At 40.0% G+C, this 20,204-nt stretch overlaps 1 protein-coding gene and 1 long non-coding RNA gene across 2 annotated transcripts; one reads left to right on the top strand and one right to left on the bottom strand.

Moving 5' to 3' along the window:
- Positions 1-2,380: 2,380 nt before the first annotated feature.
- SVIP (small VCP interacting protein) lies at positions 2,381-12,425 on the bottom strand. Its single transcript, XM_072619318.1, has 4 exons — positions 12,263-12,425; positions 7,305-7,355; positions 5,850-5,960; positions 2,381-3,222 (listed from the first exon to the last, which is right to left on the bottom strand). The coding sequence occupies exons 1-4, from the start codon at positions 12,314-12,316 to the stop codon at positions 3,208-3,210; spliced, it is 231 nt and encodes a 76-aa protein (XP_072475419.1). The 5' UTR covers positions 12,317-12,425; the 3' UTR covers positions 2,381-3,207.
- Positions 12,379-19,572, top strand: LOC140510606 (uncharacterized). The gene is made up of 3 exons (XR_011969300.1): positions 12,379-12,661; positions 13,420-13,571; positions 19,227-19,572. It is a non-coding gene; the product is annotated as an uncharacterized lncRNA (long non-coding RNA).
- Positions 19,573-20,204: the final 632 nt, after the last annotated feature.

Genomic DNA, 20,204 nt, shown 5'->3' with positions numbered 1-20,204 from the left:
CAATTCAAATTTTGGCATGAATAAAAGTCATCTGATTTTGAAATAAACAGAGCATTTCCTACACTTCAAACAGGTTCTTGCTTCATGAACCCAGTGATTCAAAAATCGACGTCATTAGTCACATCTTCTTCACTGGAAGCTTTGACTCTCTCAGAAATATAACCATTAAAGAATAGTTTCCCAAATAATGAAGTTAATCACAAATATTATATTTAAATGACTACCTATTTTAAACACAGGGAGGCAAGTGGCAGCCTTGAACTCAGGGAATTCTGATTTGGGATCAAACCTGAAACATTTATTATTTATGTGATCCTGGGCGAATACTTTAACTTCTCAATGCCCTAGGCCATTTGCTAAGATTAATTTATAGACCAGTTCCATTGGTGAAGGGAGTTTCTACATGAACAATTCAACAAACTGGTTAAGCGGCAGGTCAAGACCAAAAACGATGATAATTAAAGTGTTTTGGAAAGAGCCCAGGAATGCCTTTTGAAGCCTTAGCTTCCTCTCTAAACTGAGGCACATGGGTCATTTGATGTCTATAATCCTTCCGATTTCTAAATCTTGGGATCCCTCTGACCCCTATTATTAGGGAAATTTGGGAAAACTTCACGAACATGACATTAGAATTGAGTTTAAATCATGAATAAAGAGCCTAAGGATGGGGATGGATCAGAGAGGATTTTCAGGTATCAGAAATGGCATGAATGAAGGTGGTGGGGAGGTTGGGGATAGAATGTGCTGGGTATATATAGAAAGCAGTGAGTGGTTGTTTGGTTATGGCCTACAGAAGGTAAAGGAGTACTCTATGAGATAAAGTTGGAGATGTAGTCACTCAGGTTATGGGAGGCACTTAGAAGCCAACATAAGGCACCACTTTTAACTCTGAATTTGAGCAGTGACACAACCAGATCTATACCTAAGAAAGAATAGTTTGCCAGTTCAATATGCCAGGGGAACAGAAATGGAGACTTGCAATAGGATGACAGCAGTAAGGGGAGAAAAGGAAGTGAAGTTGAAAGACAACAGGGGATGTTGGCTAGTGTTCCCAGTTCAGTCAAAAAGACCCGAGTTTAATCCACTCCCTCTCCAAGACACATTACCAGTTTCATTGTAGGAAAATCCCTTGGCCTTTGTCAACTAGAAAATGAGAGATCTGAACTGCATGATCTGCTCTGTCCCTCCTCCAGCGATAAATTAATAATCCAATGAATGTGTGAGAATCCAGAGGTAAGATAAGATGTGGTATAGATTAGACATGAAAAGTTAGGCTAACCAAGTCTTAGCTTTGGAATCCAGGAAACAAGCAGATGGCGGTGGCAGAGACAGAGATGATGAAATCAGAAGTATGCTTTGAGGAAAGAGGTGGCTGAAAGGGCAGCAGAAGTAGCTGGTCCAAATGTGCAGACTTATTTCCTATACATTCCTATGTCTGATTCCATATATGCAACAAACAGCAAATATCCTTTAGATAAGTGACTGGGGTTTATGAATCTAACCCTTAGGGTAAGGATTTTTTTTCTTTTTTGGAGGGAGGGAAGGTAAGGCAATTGGAGTGAAGTGACTTGCCCAAGGTCACACAGCTAATATGTGGCTGGATTTGAACACAAGTTCTCCTGACTCTAGCTGCCCCTAGAGTAAGGATTCTTAACCTGGCCTCTACAGAGAGATTTCAAGGCAACTTTAAACTGCAATGGGGGAAGGGGGAGGGGAATACATCTCTAATTCAATATAACTGGTTTCTCTGCAATCTTATATTTTATGCATTTAAAATCATTATTCTGAGAAGGGAATCCTAAGCTTCACCAGATTGTCAAAAGGGTTGAGAACTTCTGCCCCTGGAACAACATTAGATGAAGAATATATGTAACCAATTTGACTGGCTTTGGCATTTTACATTTCAACTATGAAAACAAGGACACAAGTGGTTTCCAAATTAAGCATGTTTCTAAAGAGCAAAATCTTGAAAAAGTCTGAATTATGTTATTAATTTCACGTATAAAGCTTCTTCTGCTCACTTTTATGTATGTATATATACATGTATTTACAATTCATATCTGTTTATGTATTATAGTATATGATGATATATAGTGATATATACCAATACTGAGAAGAGGTGAGATAACTGGTTGGTACTCGTCAAAGCATGGAACTTTGAAGTCCCCTGGAAGTTATCAGCCATGAAAGATAATGTGACATATGGGAAATTATACTGGCCAGGGAGACACACACACACATATATATATATATATATATATATATATATACACATAAATACAAGCATATGTACATATATGTGGATGGATGTATATAAGCATATATCACCCAAATACCTACATGAATGTTTTCACAAATGAAAACATTAGTAAAATTACACTTTGTCTTATGGTAATTATTTAATAGATTTTTGAAAATGACAATAAAGCTCATATTTTGACAAATGTTAGTATAATTACAACAAAAGTGTTTAGAGAAATAAATCTGATTTGTTTTCTATACAAACACAGCACTGCCCTCTTATGGTACCAAAAGGACCAAGTTTTAAATTCAGCAAATAAATTTTAGCTTAGCAAAAATTCCCCATTTCTCCATAACTTAATTAGAAAACAAACAGAAAATGATTAGATTAAATCTTTTATTTACTTACAAATGAGCATCTAGTGAATCAAAAGATATGAGGAAGGTTCATTTCCTATGAGCCCTCAAATTAGTTTTTAAGTATTTTCTTCTACTGAAGTCATTAAGCTGACAGGTTTCAACATTATGTCAGTATAAACACAAGATAAACACAAAGTATTTTTACAAAGCTATAAATGTCCACTTTTTTTTTTTTTATAAAAAGGAGATAATGTAATTGAAAAAGCTAATTAAAGATTTAATCATTGCTACCCAAAGCAGAAATATATTATTATTCCATACTACTTTATCTCTGTAAAGTCACAAATACTTTTTGTCTTCAGGATAGCTACTTGAGCAAAAATAAAGAGACTATAGTGAGAAAGTTTTGGCCATCTTGTTAAACATCCTGAGGTCTGTCTGCTCAGAAAAAAGTAATTTTCAGTATACAGTTTACTTATCATTGATCACATTAAAACAGAAAAGTGCTAATGTGTTATATGCAAAAGCCACATTACGAAGAGCCAGTTGATTGCAGTTTTCCACAGGTTATCAGCAGTCGTCTTATCTTCCATTTGGCACATATTTTTATGAAACTGTCCACTAAAAAAAAAAGATGAAAAGCAATAGGTTACTTCCATATAAATCTACAGGAACAAAAGTTTTGGTTTCGTAATGCACAAACAAGCAGGAGCTGTCACACAGACAGAAATGCAAGGTGAGTTGTGTAAAGATCTAGGAATACTGCTCAGGATTTGAGTCAGAAAGCTTCACATTTAAGGGAGAAATGAAAGCTATAAGACCATGTGATAAAGATATGTGTTCTACTTGGAGACACAAGGAAGTTAAGTGAGGAAAAACTGTCATCCAATCAATGCATGTCAGTTTCAAACCCTAACCTAGGGTAAAATTAACACTGTAGTAACAAAAATCGTAAGAACTATATTTGAAAAAAACAGGGAGACAGGCATAGATAGAGACAGGCAGAGAGACAAGACCTTTGATGCACGACTGAGGGACTAGCTATAGTTTTATGTAAATAATTCTGGCTCAGGGGAATCATATTAAGAATAAAGAAAATCAGTCCCTATAACAGTCACAAATATCCATTAAGATAGTAAAGCATACATTTTGTCTTGGTCAGGATTATTATAAACAACCTGCTTTTATATTTCTTGTTCCCCACTGTCATGGCTATGGTGATTGTAAATTAATGTCACCTTTACAGGAATGTAGAGATCATCTAATGGATGATCACAGCACTCATTTTACAGAGATCAGTAACATACACAGTTCACACTTGTGCAGTACACTTTGTGGTTTGCAAAGCCATCATATGTTAGTTCATTAGGTTCTCCCAAACATCTTGGGAGGGAGTCAACTCAAGAACTGATATTATGCTACCCACGTGCTGGATACTGTTCTATACTACATTACCAAGAAAGGTCAAAACGGTTCCCGTCTCTGAGAAGTCCAAATTCTAATAGAAAGGACAATATTGAGATAATCTCTGAGGGGGAGACACCAGCAATGGCAGAGGGTAGAGGAAACAACAAGAAAATTCTTTGGCAAAAGGTGGAATCTGAACTGAGATTTGAAGGAAAGCCAGGGAAGATCATTCTCATTTTATCGATAAGCAAACTAAAGTTCAAAGAGGTTAGGTAAAATGCCCAGCTGAGTTCCTTTGCCCTCATAAATGTGTGAGGCAGGATTGAACCACATCTTCCTAACTCTCAGTCCAACACTGTCTACTGCAACATTTCTCTGTTTAGACAAGAAAACGGAGCCTTGATGAGGTACAGGGGTTTTTCTACAGGGAACATGCAGAGATCTGGATTTCAAACCCATGTTATCTACCTGCCAAACTAGGATTTTTTCCACTATATCTGCTCCCCTCTCCCTGACCCTCAATTTAGCATGGTTTGCTTAACATTGACAAGAAGAGTGAAAAGATCCTTTCTTCATTAGAGATACACGGATAACATGCTACATGGCCCTGGCCAAAGCAGGTGATCCTTCTCTTCCTGTTTTCCCATCTGTAAATAAATTCAGGTAAAAAGTCCTAGAAGGGAAGGAAGGTCCATTCAGGTTCACATTCTGTTACAATTAGCATATAGAACATCCTTTATTATAAGCCCTGGGTGAAGTAAGTTTATAGTTTTGACAAAAATCCTACATCAATAAAATTCTTAATAAAGTAAAACATCTATATTGGAGATAGGTATTTCCTATTTGCTTTATTTTATTAACCCTTCTATAAAGGTATTTAAAAGAAAAAAAAAGAAAATCACCAAAACAATATTGTTTGAGATTATTACATTCTGCTAAATTAATACTTAAATCTTTTCTTTAAAATTCCTAGATTTTTAACATATTTATGCAAGAGGCAACAGACAAAAGTTTAGATGGCCTTCAAGAAGCTCAAAGTCAGAGAGAGTAATATATAAAATTAAAGAAAATTATATCAGTTACAAAACAAAATATCATTAGCTAAGCCTGCACTTGAACTGCCTCTACCAGACAACTTGAGAGTTTAGGTCCTGCATCTCAACCATATAAACAAACAACTGGGAAGATGGTCTTGCAAAAGTTTGACTACCCTCCAGTCCAAAATAGAAGACTTTTGATTTCTCTACTGTATTGAATTCTCTGTACTAGTGAAAGTAATAAAAAAACCAAAAAAAAACCCCAAAACAAGCAAACTTGACTTTAATTACTTTGGCCTGAAAAAAAAATTCTACTTGTAAAAATATAAAATCTTAACTATCCTAGCCAATTTTTTCACCTCTTATCTAAACTTCTTTGACTTTGTATATATGTGTTTTCCTATTAAAGACAAATCATTAGTTTAACTTGGCCCTTTATATGTTCAAATAATCTTATCTCCTAATCTATAACCCCAAATCCAGCAAATATTATTTTCCAATTTTCCTTCTGATAACTGAATATCAAGGAAAGAAAAAATTTAAAATATAAACCTCAAACTTCAAATAATTTTCCCATAAGTGAAAAACCGGTATGCAAGTTAGTTCTTAAACTTTGTGTCATGGAACCCTTTAGAAGCCTGTCACAGTCTACAGAACTCTCATTTGAATGTTTTTAAATGCACAAATTACATAGGATCACAAAGGAAACCAATCATACTGAAATACAATTACAAAAATATGTAAGCAAAACAAATAAAGATAAAACTTAAGTCCCCAGCCTCCAGTGTATATCTTTACACTTACTCGAAGCCCTCCTTGGGGTGAACCACCAGCAGACAACTGTTTTTCCATTTTTTCCTTTCTCTTCTTCTTTTCTTCTACTGAATGCACATTTAAAATTCCTCGAGATGAAGACTTTAGGAAAAAGAAATCAGTACAATATAAATGATTTCTGTTGCTGTTAAAACACAAAATAAAAGCCAGGTGCTTTGCTAGGCTATATCTATAGCAAGAGTTCCCCAAGCGAAGGAAGCTCATGTTTGGTTAACGTGGATTTAGAGCAGGAGTCCCAAAACTATATCAAATCAAATGAAATCATCCTGCTACTGGTTTTTGTCAGGTCAGAGCTAAGAGTTGTCTTTACATTTTTATATAAAGTTATACCACAGGTAAAGACATAAAATTCATTCTTAACTCACAGGCCTGACAAAAACATACTAAGGGGAGGCTTAGTTATGCCCTTAGTTTGACCAAAACCATTGTTTAACAAACATACTAATGTAATTCTTTCCCAAAGTCTTTAAGCCTGCCTTTACTGGCAACAATCATTTCTTCAGTCAACATATATTCTCTATAACAAATATTTAAGTGCTTTATTTATATTTTGATTATTATGCCTCACAGTCAGTGACACAACATATTAAGGAAGTTGATCATCACAAATTTAACCACTAGATTTTTTTTTCCAGTTATAACTTATGTAGATTAAGTGTCAAGGCAGTGAGGGACTGTGGTTTGACACTGCCAGAACCAATGACATCATGGATCCCTAAAATGCTGAAGGAATGTGACACTGACCATCTTCTTTATTTTAACCCAAGGGAAAAAATGACTGGTATATCTCACCTCAGCCCCACACTCATAGCACATATTGATACTCACTTCACAGGCAGTCTGCCACCTTCCCATCCCCATATTCTACTGGAGGTGCTCCAAAACCCAACTTCCCTCTGACCTTTGAACCCACTCTCTTTTTTGAGCAGGGACCTTCTGCTCTGCCATTGCTCCCCAACTTCCTTTGGGCTTTGCCATCTCTTCCAATCCTTTGATGTCAGAAGCTAAGTACCTCTAACCTTCCACTTGCATGAAACTTTACTCCTTTATGCTTCCTTTCCCTCAATCCGATTGTGACCTCCTTGAAGAAAGGGACCCTTGATTTTCATTTTGTAGTTCCAGTGCTTAGCACCTAGTAAACTGCTAATAAATATTTTTCCATTCCATACAAGATGTATTCCTGTTTTAAAACATTGCATGTAAAATCTTTTTTATCAATTTAATCTTATTTTAAATGAAATTTTCAGGAATGACATCATGAATCTTTTTTATGAAGTAAATAACTGCCTTTGAACTTACTGGGCATCTTTTTTTGTTCTTTTTAGATAGGAATCTTACGTATACAGAAATTCTCACACATATAATAATAACGATACAATTAAAAATATTTCCAAATAACCGGAACTGTACTTTTTTAAATCTTACCTCCCTCTGTCTTCTTTCTGCAGCTTCGGCAAGTTTTAATCTTCTATCTTCCTGTGAAAAAATGGTAACACTTTTTTTAAATCCCTGAGAAAACGGAGCAGCAAGTGGCCATGCTAACTCAGGAAGTGCTGTGTTGCAATAGGAAGAATGCGGACCTACAAACCAAACCCTCCAGCTGGGCAGCCTGGAGCAGACACTTCCTACTTGCAAGACTGTGGATCCGTTATTTAACACCTCAGAGCCTCATGTCCACATATGTAAATGACAGGCCTCAGCATTTGGACCAGCAGCTGGTCTCCTCCACCTCCTGCCATGCCTAGAATGCACACTGTCCTCATCCCAGGCTCACAGGACCCTGAATTTCCTTCCAGCCTTAGCTCAAGTACCACCTTCTACAGGCAGCTCTCCATGACTTTCCCAACTGCTAGTTAGTGGCCTTACTCTCTCCCAATTCAAGTCCTTTATATTTAACACTGAGGAGGACCATTTAGCCTGATTAGAAAGTATGGGAGGGGGAGTAACGGATAGCAAGGTTAGTAAATCATTTTGTCTCCTGTGTGGAAGGCAGATGGAAAAGAAGGCAAAGGGCACTCCATGCAAGTGGGGCAGTTCATGCAAAGGCACAGAGATGGGGATGGAAGGTTGTAGAAGGTGAATGGTAAGGCCAATTTGCCTGGAATTTTTAGTGGGTGAAAGGTGAATAATACAGTTGGCTAGAATCAGGCTCTGAAAGATTAAAAAAAAAGCTGGAGAATCCATCTCTTTTCCTAAAGGTAAAAGGAATACACCAAAAATGTCTTGAGAAAGTCCACAACATTGTCAGACTTTTACTTCTGGCAGTTAGTGGAAGATGAGTTATAGAGGGGAAAGAAAGTTCCAAAGTCCAATCAGGAGGTTCAAGTCAAGAGGTGACCCTTATAACCCTACCCCAAGTGGAGTGAGCAGAAGGAAATAGCAGAAGAGATCTTGGGGGAGGGACATTAAGAAGATCAGAACTGAGAGAAGTGAAGAGGAAGTGAACACATGGGTTACAGAAGGTTTTTAAAAAACCTCAACAACATGGAATTTAGTTAGAAAAGCACCGGGAAGGAAAATATAATAGAAGGGATGTCAGGGCCAATTGAAAAAGTTTTTTTCTGTGACCATTTTAAGAATGTGGAAAGGTTTTCAGAATGTTCATAAGCAAAAGGGAAAGATAAAAAATGTGTGTGTGTGTGTGTGTGTGTGTGTGTGTGTGTGTGTGTATGTGTGTGTGTCAGAGAGCTACAGAGGGTAAAGAAGAGGGAGGAAATAACTGAAGGATGGATCAAGGGCTCAAGTAGAATGTAAATTTCTTGGGGGTCATAGCTGTCTCTCTTTGCATCCCCCCCAGCTATAACTCAGTAGGTACTTAGTAAATGCTTAATTGTAGTAGAAGGGTTGGTCTTGGTAAGAATTGCTAACTTTTTGTCAGACTAAAGAAAGAAGGAAGCAGAGTATGTGTGTCAGTCTCCTCAATGAAGGTCTTACTTGTTGGGTATTTAACAGCAAGAATTTCTTTAAGGTATGGAAGGTTTGTTGTGAATGGCTCACATAAATACTTTAAATGCTTTGTAATACTGAAGTGATAATAATTTTAAGGTAAATAAATGGTTATTTCTCAGAAAAGTGTTTACAGACCCCCCTATGCCTTTTCTTTTTCCGTTATATATTGCCATGGTAGGTTATATATGAGATAAACAAAGTGTAAGGCTACCACGATACCGTCTGTATCTGAAAAGACAAGACATACACTGTATACAGGAGAAAAGTTACTTTAAGTGCCAAGAACAGATGCTAGTATGTGACAGATACAGTGTAGGTCCCTTGACTCCCAAGGTTGCTGCTGCACAAGGGTTTCTCGAGAGACCTCTGCCCAGGGAAGAACGGAGTCCCTTGAGTTTTCTAGGGTCCTCTTTTAACATATTGATGTAAACATACTGTTGAAAAAAAGAGCCTGCCACAAAGAATAGATTGAATGAACATGTGCATAAAAGGGAAGCAAAACCACATTTTAATATGGAATTTTACAGTAAATAAACACAAATGGATGTCCAGGAATCATAGTAGAATGATTAGTAAGTAATATTAGGAGCGCTCCAAGAAGTTTTCCAATTAAGTTAAAACTTCTGGAATTCCAAGAAATATGGAACATTTCAAATAACAATGAACATGATGAAAACTACTCTCTACCCAAACCATGATTCTTGGGACTCTGTGCCAATGACCAAGAAGACACTTGGAGAGAAGCAGAGCAGCACAGAGGAGAGAATATCAGATTCAAGAGATGGGAAAACTTGGAATCCCACACCTATTTTGCCACTCGCAACTTCTGTGACTGGGCAAGACCCAAACTCTCAAGGCTTCAGTTTTGCATGATAAAAATGAAGGAGTTAAACCAGTTGATTTCTCAGGTTCATTCTAGTATGGATGGAATCTATGACATAAAGTTAAACTCCAGGTCCTAGAGCCTGATAAAATTCACAAGCCAAAAACAATCCAACCCCTCCCCCCAAAGGATAACACTGAAATTCCCACAAACAACACAAAATAATCTTTCCTGGTAAACAGGTTGCTAAACTAGTTAAAAGACAAAAAAAAAAAAGAAAAAAGAAAAAGGGGAAAGTGTGCTCCCAGGGAGAGCCTGGGAGGCAAGTAAAATCTCTGGCTATCATTCTCACCAGGATAGACTAGGATACTTCACAGAATTGCAGAATTTTAGAGTTGGAAGGGACCTTGACCACTCTCTGGTCCAGCAATGGAAAGGAAGTATTGATTCTGGAACCAGAAAATCTGAGTTCAAAACCTGTTTCTGACCCTTAGTACTTGGGGAACCTTGATTAAGTGAATTAACCTTCTTGGACCTTTTTACTCATGTACACATGAATGAAGAAAATGAATGTGTTGGATGTAAGTCTCTAAGGCCCCTTTCAGCTTGAGGTCTTTATTAAAAATAATACAAAACCACAACCCAAAGTCCCTCTCCCAAGGGATCCAAGGACAGACAGCTCATACTTTGTGAGAGCTTGAAAGGCCAGGAAGGTGGCTTTTCCCTACCCTTTTCTTCCAGCAAATTTAAGTTGTAGTGGCTATTTCTCACTGAGGTAAGGGTCTTGGCAAAGCATAGCTTAACTCCCATTTATATCAAAGAAGACACAGAGGGCTTAAATAATTTTTGTCAAGTCACATGGGGAAATTTGCAAAACTTTTAACCATATTACTTCTTTAGATCCTCACAATCATGTAAGGCAAGCACTGCAGGTATTATCATTCATTTTGCTAGTGGGGAAATTGCCATTTAATCCCAGAGGTAAAGGCTTTGCCCAGATCACACAACAGTAAGCTGCAGAAGTAGTATTAGTACCCAGTTTTCTCTAAATCCTAGGCTCCTTCTGCAGCAAGGCTCTCCCTCTGCCAGAGTCCATAAAGGGCAAACAGTTCCTGAAAGTTAGTTAGACCTGAGCTTAAGTCCCCACCTACTGGCTAGGTGATCCTGAGCAAGTTGCTTGAGGCCACTTTCCAAGACTACATGCAAAAAAGGAGCAAGCTGTTGCATTTTAAAAAACAGATTATCCTGTGTCGGGGCAGTTACATAAATTGCGGAAGGAAAGGTCCAGTCGGTCTCCCAGTCTTTTCCCCTAATTTCTATCCTCATCTTTAAGAGAGGCAAGATGGGACAAGGAATAGAGAAGCAGGATCCATGGAAAGAAAACTTCAACAACATGGTGTGGAAGGGAGAGAGCAGTCCTCAAGCTGAGCAGACCTGGATGGGTCTGCTTCTCTCACCTATTTGTTGGGTTTGTGCCCCAGAATACGCCATGAACGAACTTTTCAGAGTTTTACACGGCTCTCAAGTCTCTGATCTATCCTGAAAGGGAATTTCCTCACCAGGGAGGTCCCAATACCAGTGAAATAATGGGTCAGTGGCTATCCAATAATCGCAGCAAACACAGGGGCCCATGAAAGGTGGCTTCGTGGCGCAATGAACAGAGAACCGATCTTAGAGCCAGGAAGTGAACTATTCAACGCGTATTTCTGATACATACTAGCTATGCGACCTTGGGCAAGTCATGGAACCTATCCACTGCCTCAGAAAACAATAAAGCTACGGGCCGGCACTGTGCTGAGCTAGCTCTGCAATGATTTCATTTGTTCCTCACCTACCTTGGCAGGTAGGTTTTATTACTGTTCCCATTTTACGGATGGGGAAATTGAGGCAATCAGGGCTGGACTGGACTGCAGGTGTCTCTGTCCTAGGTACCACCTGGCCACGCCCCAATAACCCTGATAGTAGAGCAGGTGCAGGTGTGCACCGCAGGGCCACGCTCACACCTGGCAGTTCTCTACCCAATGAGATCCCAGGGGCCGTCCCCTTCTGTCTCCGTCTCTCTCTCTCTCTCTCTCTCTCTCTCTCTCTCTCTCTCTCTCTCTCTCTCTCTCTCTCTCTCTCTCTCTCTCTCTCTCTCTCTCTCTCTCTCTCTCTCTCTCTCTCTCTCTCTCTCTCTCTCTCTCTCTCTCTCTCTTTCTCTCTCTCTCCCTCTGTCTCTCTCTCTCTCTCTCTCTCTCTCTCTCTCTCTCTCTCTCTCTCTCTCTCTCTCTCGCTCCCACCCCCCGCCCCCATGATCTCACGCGCCCGTGGGGGGAGGCGCCCCCAGCACACACAAGCCCCATTGTCCAGGCCATTCATGTGCGTCCCCTCCCCCGGCCCCACCCTTCAGACCAGCCCTGGGCAGCTGCGCCATCGCCCGGGTCCAAAGCTTGGCCCAGCTCCGGAGGGAGCCCGGGGAGGAAGGGAAGGCCAGAGGCGAGCAAGCCCGGGCTAGGACGGCTGGGAGGGACACCTGGCGCTCCTGGGCCGGGGGAGGACGTCAGGGGAGCCGGGTCGCCCTGGGCTGGGGTCCGGGGTGAGGGGGGGGGTAGGGCGGCGAGGCCTCACTTACTACGTCCGGCGGCTCCTGGGGCCCGTCTCCCAGGCAGGGCAGGCACAGCCCCATGTCCACTCCGTCTGGTGCCCGCCCAGGCCGCCCTACGCTTAGAAAGCTGGGGCTGGTGTGGCCCCGCCCAGGCCCCGCCCCTCCCCTCCCCAGCCCCACCCCGCCTCTCGAGCCTGGGCGGGGCCGAAGCTGCCTCACCTGTGGTGTTGGACGGGCGGGGAGGGCAGGCGTTGGAACCTGGGCTGATGGTGCCCTGGGCGTACAGCAAGAGGGGACCCTAGAGGTACCTGGTTACCCTTCCCCCCATGTGCACTCACGTGCACACACACTTCACAGATAAAGAAGCTGAGCCCCAGAGGGGCCAAGTCACAGCACGGAACGTCTAAGGAGGGCATCCGTGCCCAGGTACGCCGGTCTCCGCCTCCCAACTTGCCCTCCTACGAGGGCCCAGCGACAGAGTTAGAGTCAGAAGGATGCCTTTAGAAGCAATGAGATCAAACCCCTCTGTTTTACAGATGAGGACACTGAGGCACCGAGAGGGGGTGATTTGGTCCCACAGCTAGTAGGTGATAGGTGAAAGACTGATAAAGCACTGTATGGTTTTATTTAAAGAATTGCTCTGTTCTGACTACTGAGTTAAAAATGTCGTGAGCCAGGACTAACCTCGGATTTTCCTCACACCAAGTCCAGAATTCTCTCACCAAGACTGACCCTCTATCTAGTTCACTTGCAATTTCTCTGAAAAAAGCCAGGTTCAGCTGGCCTCTTCTTATTCCTTCCTGAAAGAATTTATCTGGTTTTGTTCTATACCTTGATCAAAATCTATCTTTTGTCAGATCTGTCTGTTCATTGGTCTTACCCTGCCTTAGTAAATTTTAGTCGTGATAAGGGATGTTGGGAGAAGCATGGACTCTTCTTTTTATACCCATCCAGGAACTCAGGTCTATGCACAAGCTGCTTAACGAATGAATAAAATTAAATTGAATTTTCCTTCCTTTCTGTGGGAGAAAAATATCCGATCCTGCCTTGCATTTTAAAAAAATCTTAGAAAATAAGCTGTTGTATATTATAGCAAAAACACATTTATGAAAATAGAGAGTTTTGAAGTTCTTTGAAATTTTTAAGTGGTATAGAAATGTTATTTTGTCCCACTTTCTTTTTAGTTTCAACCACAAAAAACCTACTCTGTCACCTCCTGCCTGTGAGGGTGAACTCTGTATTCTCAAGGGCTAGACCAGGTTACCCCAAACTGGAAAGGCTTCAACAATCGTCTGCTGTGAGGAAACAGGACACCAGAACCACTTTCACCACACAGGTAAACAGGGACGGGGAGTTTCTCACTTTACCCAAGTTTGCCCCACAATTTCTGGTGAGACTCTCCCTCCTTGCTGAGAATTCTCACCTCACTCCTACCTCAGTCTCACTTCATTTTCCCAGTCTGAGCTAGTTGCTTCCTTCTGAATGAGTTCTGCTTCCAGTATTGAGTCCCATGATTTGGTTCCGCACAAATAAAATGATGCCATTCTGTGCCATTTTCAATACTTTGCCCTCAGACTATAGTCAACTCTTTCTTAAACCACACTATAATTCAAATAAGGGCTGAACTGTTCTGACCAGGGTACACCAGCTCTAAAGGCAGTGCAAATGCCCTACTTGAAATGGGTAGATCCCTTGAAGCTTTCCTTTCTAGCTTTGTTCCAGCATATTCTTCTTACCTCCATATTTGTTGCTAAGTGTCTTTTTAGGAAATTGCTTCTTAATTGTTTATCATAGTAGCAATCATAGTTAGACCTGGAATAATTGGTACAGTACAGGAATGGTTGCAATTAGAATTGCCATTGGCTCCTGTTTCTGTTATGTTTGTTTAAAACTCATCTAAGATGTTATATCTTTCCTTCAGCCTCCAGTTATAGAACCCTATTGAACTGAATTTTCAGTTCAACTGAATGAAGAGTCAACATAGTCAAAATTGCAGAAAGCCAATTTGCAGGCCTTTCTTTCACTCTTGCCCATAAGCTGGTCTTCCAGGAAATGAGAGGCATTAATGCATTAAAAAGCATCCTGCTAATCTTATTATAACTTGCAACATTTGAGAAAAAGAAAGGAATATAACAAAAAAAAAAATCAAATGCCCCACAGCTAAGAAAAGTGGCCAAAGTGTATAAAATCCTATCTTAGGTTTGTTTTACTGATTTCTAACGTTTACTCATGTTTAACTAGAGAAATAATAATTGCTTTAGAAATGAGGGTTTCTGTTTATTGTTCAAAGGATCTGCTTTCATAGCAACGTGCCCCTACATTATGAACTGTTAGGATTTTTTTAAAAGAATATTTGTGTATTTTCAGTACAGAGATGTCCCCTGACTTAAGCATTAAAAGGCAATAAGTTCCGGCACACTGGTTTTTCAGGAATTTACTGTAAATGGTTTTTGTTTGTTCATTTATCAAAGATTCCCTTGCCTGGGTTTTTGTGACAACTCTCTCTTGGTTCTCCTTTAACCTGTTAGTCTACTCTTTAGTCTCTTTTGGCTAGGAGTCATAGTTGTTTCACCTACAACCATGGGTGTTCTTCGAGGCTCTATTCTGTGTTCTCTCTCTCTTTCTCTCTCTCCTTTCTTTCCTCCTGCTCCTTTTACCTCCTTGCTTCAACATTGCATTGGATCTTGCCAACAACTCAAATAAAATATATCCCAAATGGAACTCTCTATAAACAAATAAACAACATTTTCCCTCTATGAAACTTCCCTATTTATGTTGAAGAAAACAGAAGTGAGGGATAGATAGATGAATGAGCAAGCATTTATTAAGCACCTACTATGTGTGGGGCACTGGACTAAGGACTGGGAATGCAGATACAGGCAAGACAGTCTCTGCCTTCAGGAGTTGATATTCTAATGGTAGAAAACAATAATAAAGAACATCTAGAAGAGGGTGGGGAGGAGGGCAGTACTCAGGCAGCATCGTCCAGAGGGCTCCAGGACATGACAGGGAAGCCCGCATTTGGCTAAGATAAGGTAGAGTCTAGTCCCAAGGAACAAGTCCAAGGTTTCTGTGGGATGGAGAGAATGGTCAGAGTAAGTAAAGTAACATGTTTGGGGAATGTCTGGGAAGTGATGTGAGGTCTGGACTGCTTGTCCTTTATTGCCTACTCTCTGTCTCTTTCCTATATATTTCCTTGTCAAGTACTCGGAGGATTTTAGAATGGAAAGAAACTCTAGCACACCTTTCCCTGACTCAGAGAGGCTACATATCTTGTTCAAGGCTGCACAAGTGGTAAGGAGCAAAGCTCAAATTTGAATTCGTAGTCTTGGCTTCTCACTCCTATTATCTTGCCACTATATACCTCTGACTCTTTCAGCTCATCTCAGGTCTCTTATTGCTTAAATATATAGACCTGGGACTCTTTCAAGTGACATTTGTTCTCCCCTGAACAAACAGGCAGGACCCAACTCTTTTTATTCTAACCCAAATGGGCAGGTCCTAATAGAATTATGCCTTATGACAAAAACATATGTAGGGAGCAGAACTTCAGTAATTTAGGAAAGGATCAGTTCCCATGATCTCCGAAGCATTCCAACTGTGGTGTATAATCATATGACACTGTTTGACTCAGTGTTTTCCTGGCCCTGTGAAAGCATGAACACGGAGCCTGAATGGATCACCAGTCTCAGTCTGTCAAAGGCCTGCATATGTTTATTAGCTAATATCATCAGTGCCTCATTGATTGTAATGGTGTCATGTACCTTTGGAAGCAAGACAAAGCCTACATGTAGAGGTAATCTGGCAAACCTCTGAGAAAGCATTCTTCATCTGGGGATAAAGAGAGGACATTCACACTGGAAGGAGAGCATGTATAGAGTAAAAAGCCAAGGCAGGTTGGTGCCAAAGTGTCCCTGGAGTCCTTGACAAACAAAGGTTACCAAAGCACAGGTGAGATGGTGCAAAATAGGAGGGAGCATCATTGTCATGGCATTGTGTGATCAACTTGTATTATCTGAAGATGGTGACTCCTTTGAAGATGGGGAGAGGTTATTTGGTTGTGCTCCATTAGGTTTGTAGAAGTGTTGCCATGGGAACCAAGATGGTGGAGTAACAGCATGGACTTGCTAGTGCTTTCCCCCAAAACTCAGCCAAATACCTCTAAAATATGACTCGAAACAAATTCTGGACCTGCATAACCCACAGAATGATGGAGTGAAGCAAATGTCTAGCTCAAGACACCCTGGAAGGTCTCCAGGGAAGTGTCTATTGCACTGCTTTAGGAGCAGAAGTCTGGGTCACACCAGAAAAGATGGGATCTGAGCAGGCCCTGGGGACACTGAATCTCGAGTACTTGTGGGAGTTTTCAGACTTTATGATCCCAAAACACTGAGGACAAATTGAAAGGTAAGTGGAATAAATCTGTGGGACCTGTGTGAAAGAGCAGAGTGGTTGGGCCCCAGCCCCAAGGTGGTGGAGGAGCCCATGGAGAAGGAGGCTATGCCATCAGGGGCAGAGGCAGTGGCAATGACAGTTTCTGGAGCTCTTGGCCCACAGAATGTAGGGGAATCAAGTGGCTGACAGTACACCCCTCAACCCTCACTGGAAGCAGAGAATTACCTTGACGAAGAGCTCAAAAGTCATGTAAATAGCTGGGAAAATGAGCAAAAATCAGAAAAAGAATCAGCCTATAGAATCTTACTTTGGTGACAAGGAAGACCAAAGCATGCAGACAGAAGACAACAAAGTTAAATCTCCTACATGTAAAACCTTCAGGAAAAATATTGGAAAATAGATCCAGGAGAGACAATTTTAAAATTATGGGACTACTCGAAAGCCATGATAAAAAAAAAAAAAGCCTAGCGATCATCTTTCAAGAAATTATACAGGAAAACTGTCCTGATATTCTAGAACAAGAGGGTGAAATAAATATTGAAAGAATCCATTGATTGCCTCCTGAGATTCCAAAAGGAAAAGTCCTAGGAATATTGTAGCCAAATCCCAGAGTTCCCAGGTGAAGGAGAAAATATTGCAAGCAGCCAGAAAGAAACAATTTGAGTATTGTGGAAATACAATCAGGATAACGCAAGATCTAGCAACTGCTACATTAAAGGATAGCAGGGCTTGTAATATGATATTCCAGAGGTCAAAGGAGCTGGGATTAAAACCAAGAATCACCTACCCAGCCAAACTGATATAATACTTAAGGGGAAAAAATGGTCATCCAATGAAATAGAGGATTTTCAAGCATTCTTCATGAAAAGACCAGAGCTTAATAGAAAATTTGACTTTCAAACACAAGAATCAAGAGAATAATGAAAAGGTAAACATGAAAGAGAAATCATAAGGGACTTCATAAAGTTGAACTGTTTACATTGCTATATGGAAAGATCATATTTGTAACTCTTGAGACTTTTCTCAGTGTTAGGGTAGTTGGAGGAATTATATACATATAGACAGAAGGCATGGGGTAAGTTGAATAGGAAGGGATGATATCTAAAAAAATAAAATTAAGGGGTGAGAGAGAAATATATTAGGAGGAGAAAGGAAGAAATAGAATGGAACAAATTATCTCTCATAAAAGAGGCAAGAAAAACCTTTTTCAGTGGAGGGGAAAAATGGAGAGGTGAGAGGGAAAGAATGAACCTTACTCTCATTGCATTTGGCTTAGAGAGGGAATAACATGCACACTCAATTCTGTATGGAAATCTGTCTTACACTACATGAAAATAGGGAGGAAGAGGATGGGCGAGGGACATGGGAACGATAGAAGGAAGGGCAAATGGGAGGAGGGGGTAATTAGAAGTAAACACTTTTGAGAGGGATAGGGTCAAAAGAGAGAATAGGATAAATGGGGGGCAGGATAGGATTGAGGGAAATATAGTTAGTCTTTCACAACATGACTGTTATAGAAGTGTTTTGCATAACTGTATATGTATAACATATTGAATTGCTTGCCTTCTCAGTGGGGATGGCTGGGGAGGGAGGAAGGGAGAGAAGTTGGAACTCAATGTTTTAAAAATGAATGTTAGAAATTGTTTTTATGTGCAACTGGGAAGTAAGATATACAGGCAGTGGGGTATAGAAATCTATCTTGCCCTACAAGAAAATAGAGGGGATGGAGATAAGAGAAGGGAGGGGTGTGATAGAAGGGAGGGCAGATTGGGTGAAGGGGTAGTCAGAATACATGCTGCCTTGGTGTGGGTGAAAGGGAGAGATGGGGAGAAAAAAGTGTAGCCACAATACTTTTCCATTGATGTTCTCTGTCATTTCAATGCACTGGTTTGATGTGGTATGACAGTTCTTATGTTTTAAAGTTTCAGCTAGTTTACCTAAGTGTGTAGGTCCAATTCCTCCTCCTTTATCCTTATGATAGAAAATAGCTATTCATCATTGCTAGATACCAACAATGGAAATTTCTTGAAAACAGATAACTTTAGGGATTTTCTAATTGCCTTGCATTAGCAAGCTGATACTTTGAAACGGTCACAATTTTATTGGGGTGGACGTTGCCTTCACAGATATAGATATACTATGGCTAATAAGATGACTGACCTTTGGATTTTGGGCCTTTTTAAATTTACGCTGTTATTGTTGGTGGAGTTGTGGATTGATCCAACTATTCTGTAGAGCAATTTGGAACTATGCCCAAAGGGCAACCAGGCTTTGCATATCCTTTAATCCAGTAATAGCAATACTAGGTCTGTATCCCAAAGAGATCATAAAAAAGGGAAAAGGAGCTACATATTCAAAAATATTTATAGCAGTTCTTTTTGTGTTGGTAAAAAAGTGGAAATTGGGGAATGGCTGAAGTAGTTGTGATATGTGAATGTAATGGAGTACTATTATGCTCTAAGAAATGATGAGTAGGTATATTTCAGAAAATCCAGAAAAGACTTGTGTGAGTAAAACCAGGAGAACATAGTATACAATATCAGTAACATTGTGGGATGATCAGCTATGAATAACTTAGCTCTTCTTTGCAATACAGTGATCCAGGGCAATTACAAAGGATTCCTGATGGAAAATGCTATCCACATCCCAGTGAAGAACCCATGGACTCTTGAATGAAGATCAGAACATACTATTCTCATTTATTTTTATTTTTTAAATTTTTTTCTTTTTGACCTTTTTTTTTTCACAACTGTTGACTAATATGAAAATATGGTTTCTCTGATTGCACATATGTAACCTATATCAAGCTGCTTACCATTTTAGGAAGAGGAAGGGAAAAAATTGAAAGTCAAAATCTTATAAAAATGAATGCTAAATATTATCTTTACATGTAATTGGGAAAAAAGAAAAGTAAATAAACTTGGCCTCATTCTTGGATGACACGTAGTCCTTTGACAGGTCAGTTCTTGAATCCTTTATTGCTTGATAAAACCCCTTCAGAGCTTCTCCTCCCACAGTAAAGACTCTGAACACCTACACTAACCTTCATGGCACAGTGAGTATTAAAATTTTAAAAGTCTGGTGCATGACACCTGCTTACATGTAGTTCCAATGCCCAGGTAAAACAAGAAGAACCAGGTGAATAGGCCCTTCTGCTTTTATGATCTGGTTATAATCAGCTCCTCTTAAAGTGCAGACAACAGAGCACAGGCATTTATGCATTCTTGATTTCAGTTTTATTCAGCAATATTTGGAAAGACACATACTCCAATTCCAGTCTAACAAACATTAAATACCAACAGTGTACAAGTCAGAGTGCTAGTCCTGAGGAGGATCCAAAGCCACAAGAAACAAGAAAAAAAAATCCCTGACCTAGAGGAACTCACATTACATTATTGTATGTAACATAATCTAACATAGCGTAACATAAACAATAATTCATGAAGGGGAAGAACACTAATAAATGAGATCAGGAAAGTTTTCTTGAGGAATATTGTGGCATGTGGGTTGAACCTTGAAGGAAGATGCAGACTTTACAAGGCAGCAGTATGGAATGAGTGCATTCTGGACATGG

This window comes from Notamacropus eugenii, chromosome 6, assembly GCF_028372415.1.
Source record: "Notamacropus eugenii isolate mMacEug1 chromosome 6, mMacEug1.pri_v2, whole genome shotgun sequence".
NCBI classification, from domain to species: Eukaryota; Metazoa; Chordata; class Mammalia; order Diprotodontia; family Macropodidae; genus Notamacropus; species Notamacropus eugenii.
This window is presented reverse-complemented; position numbering and strand designations above follow the sequence as displayed.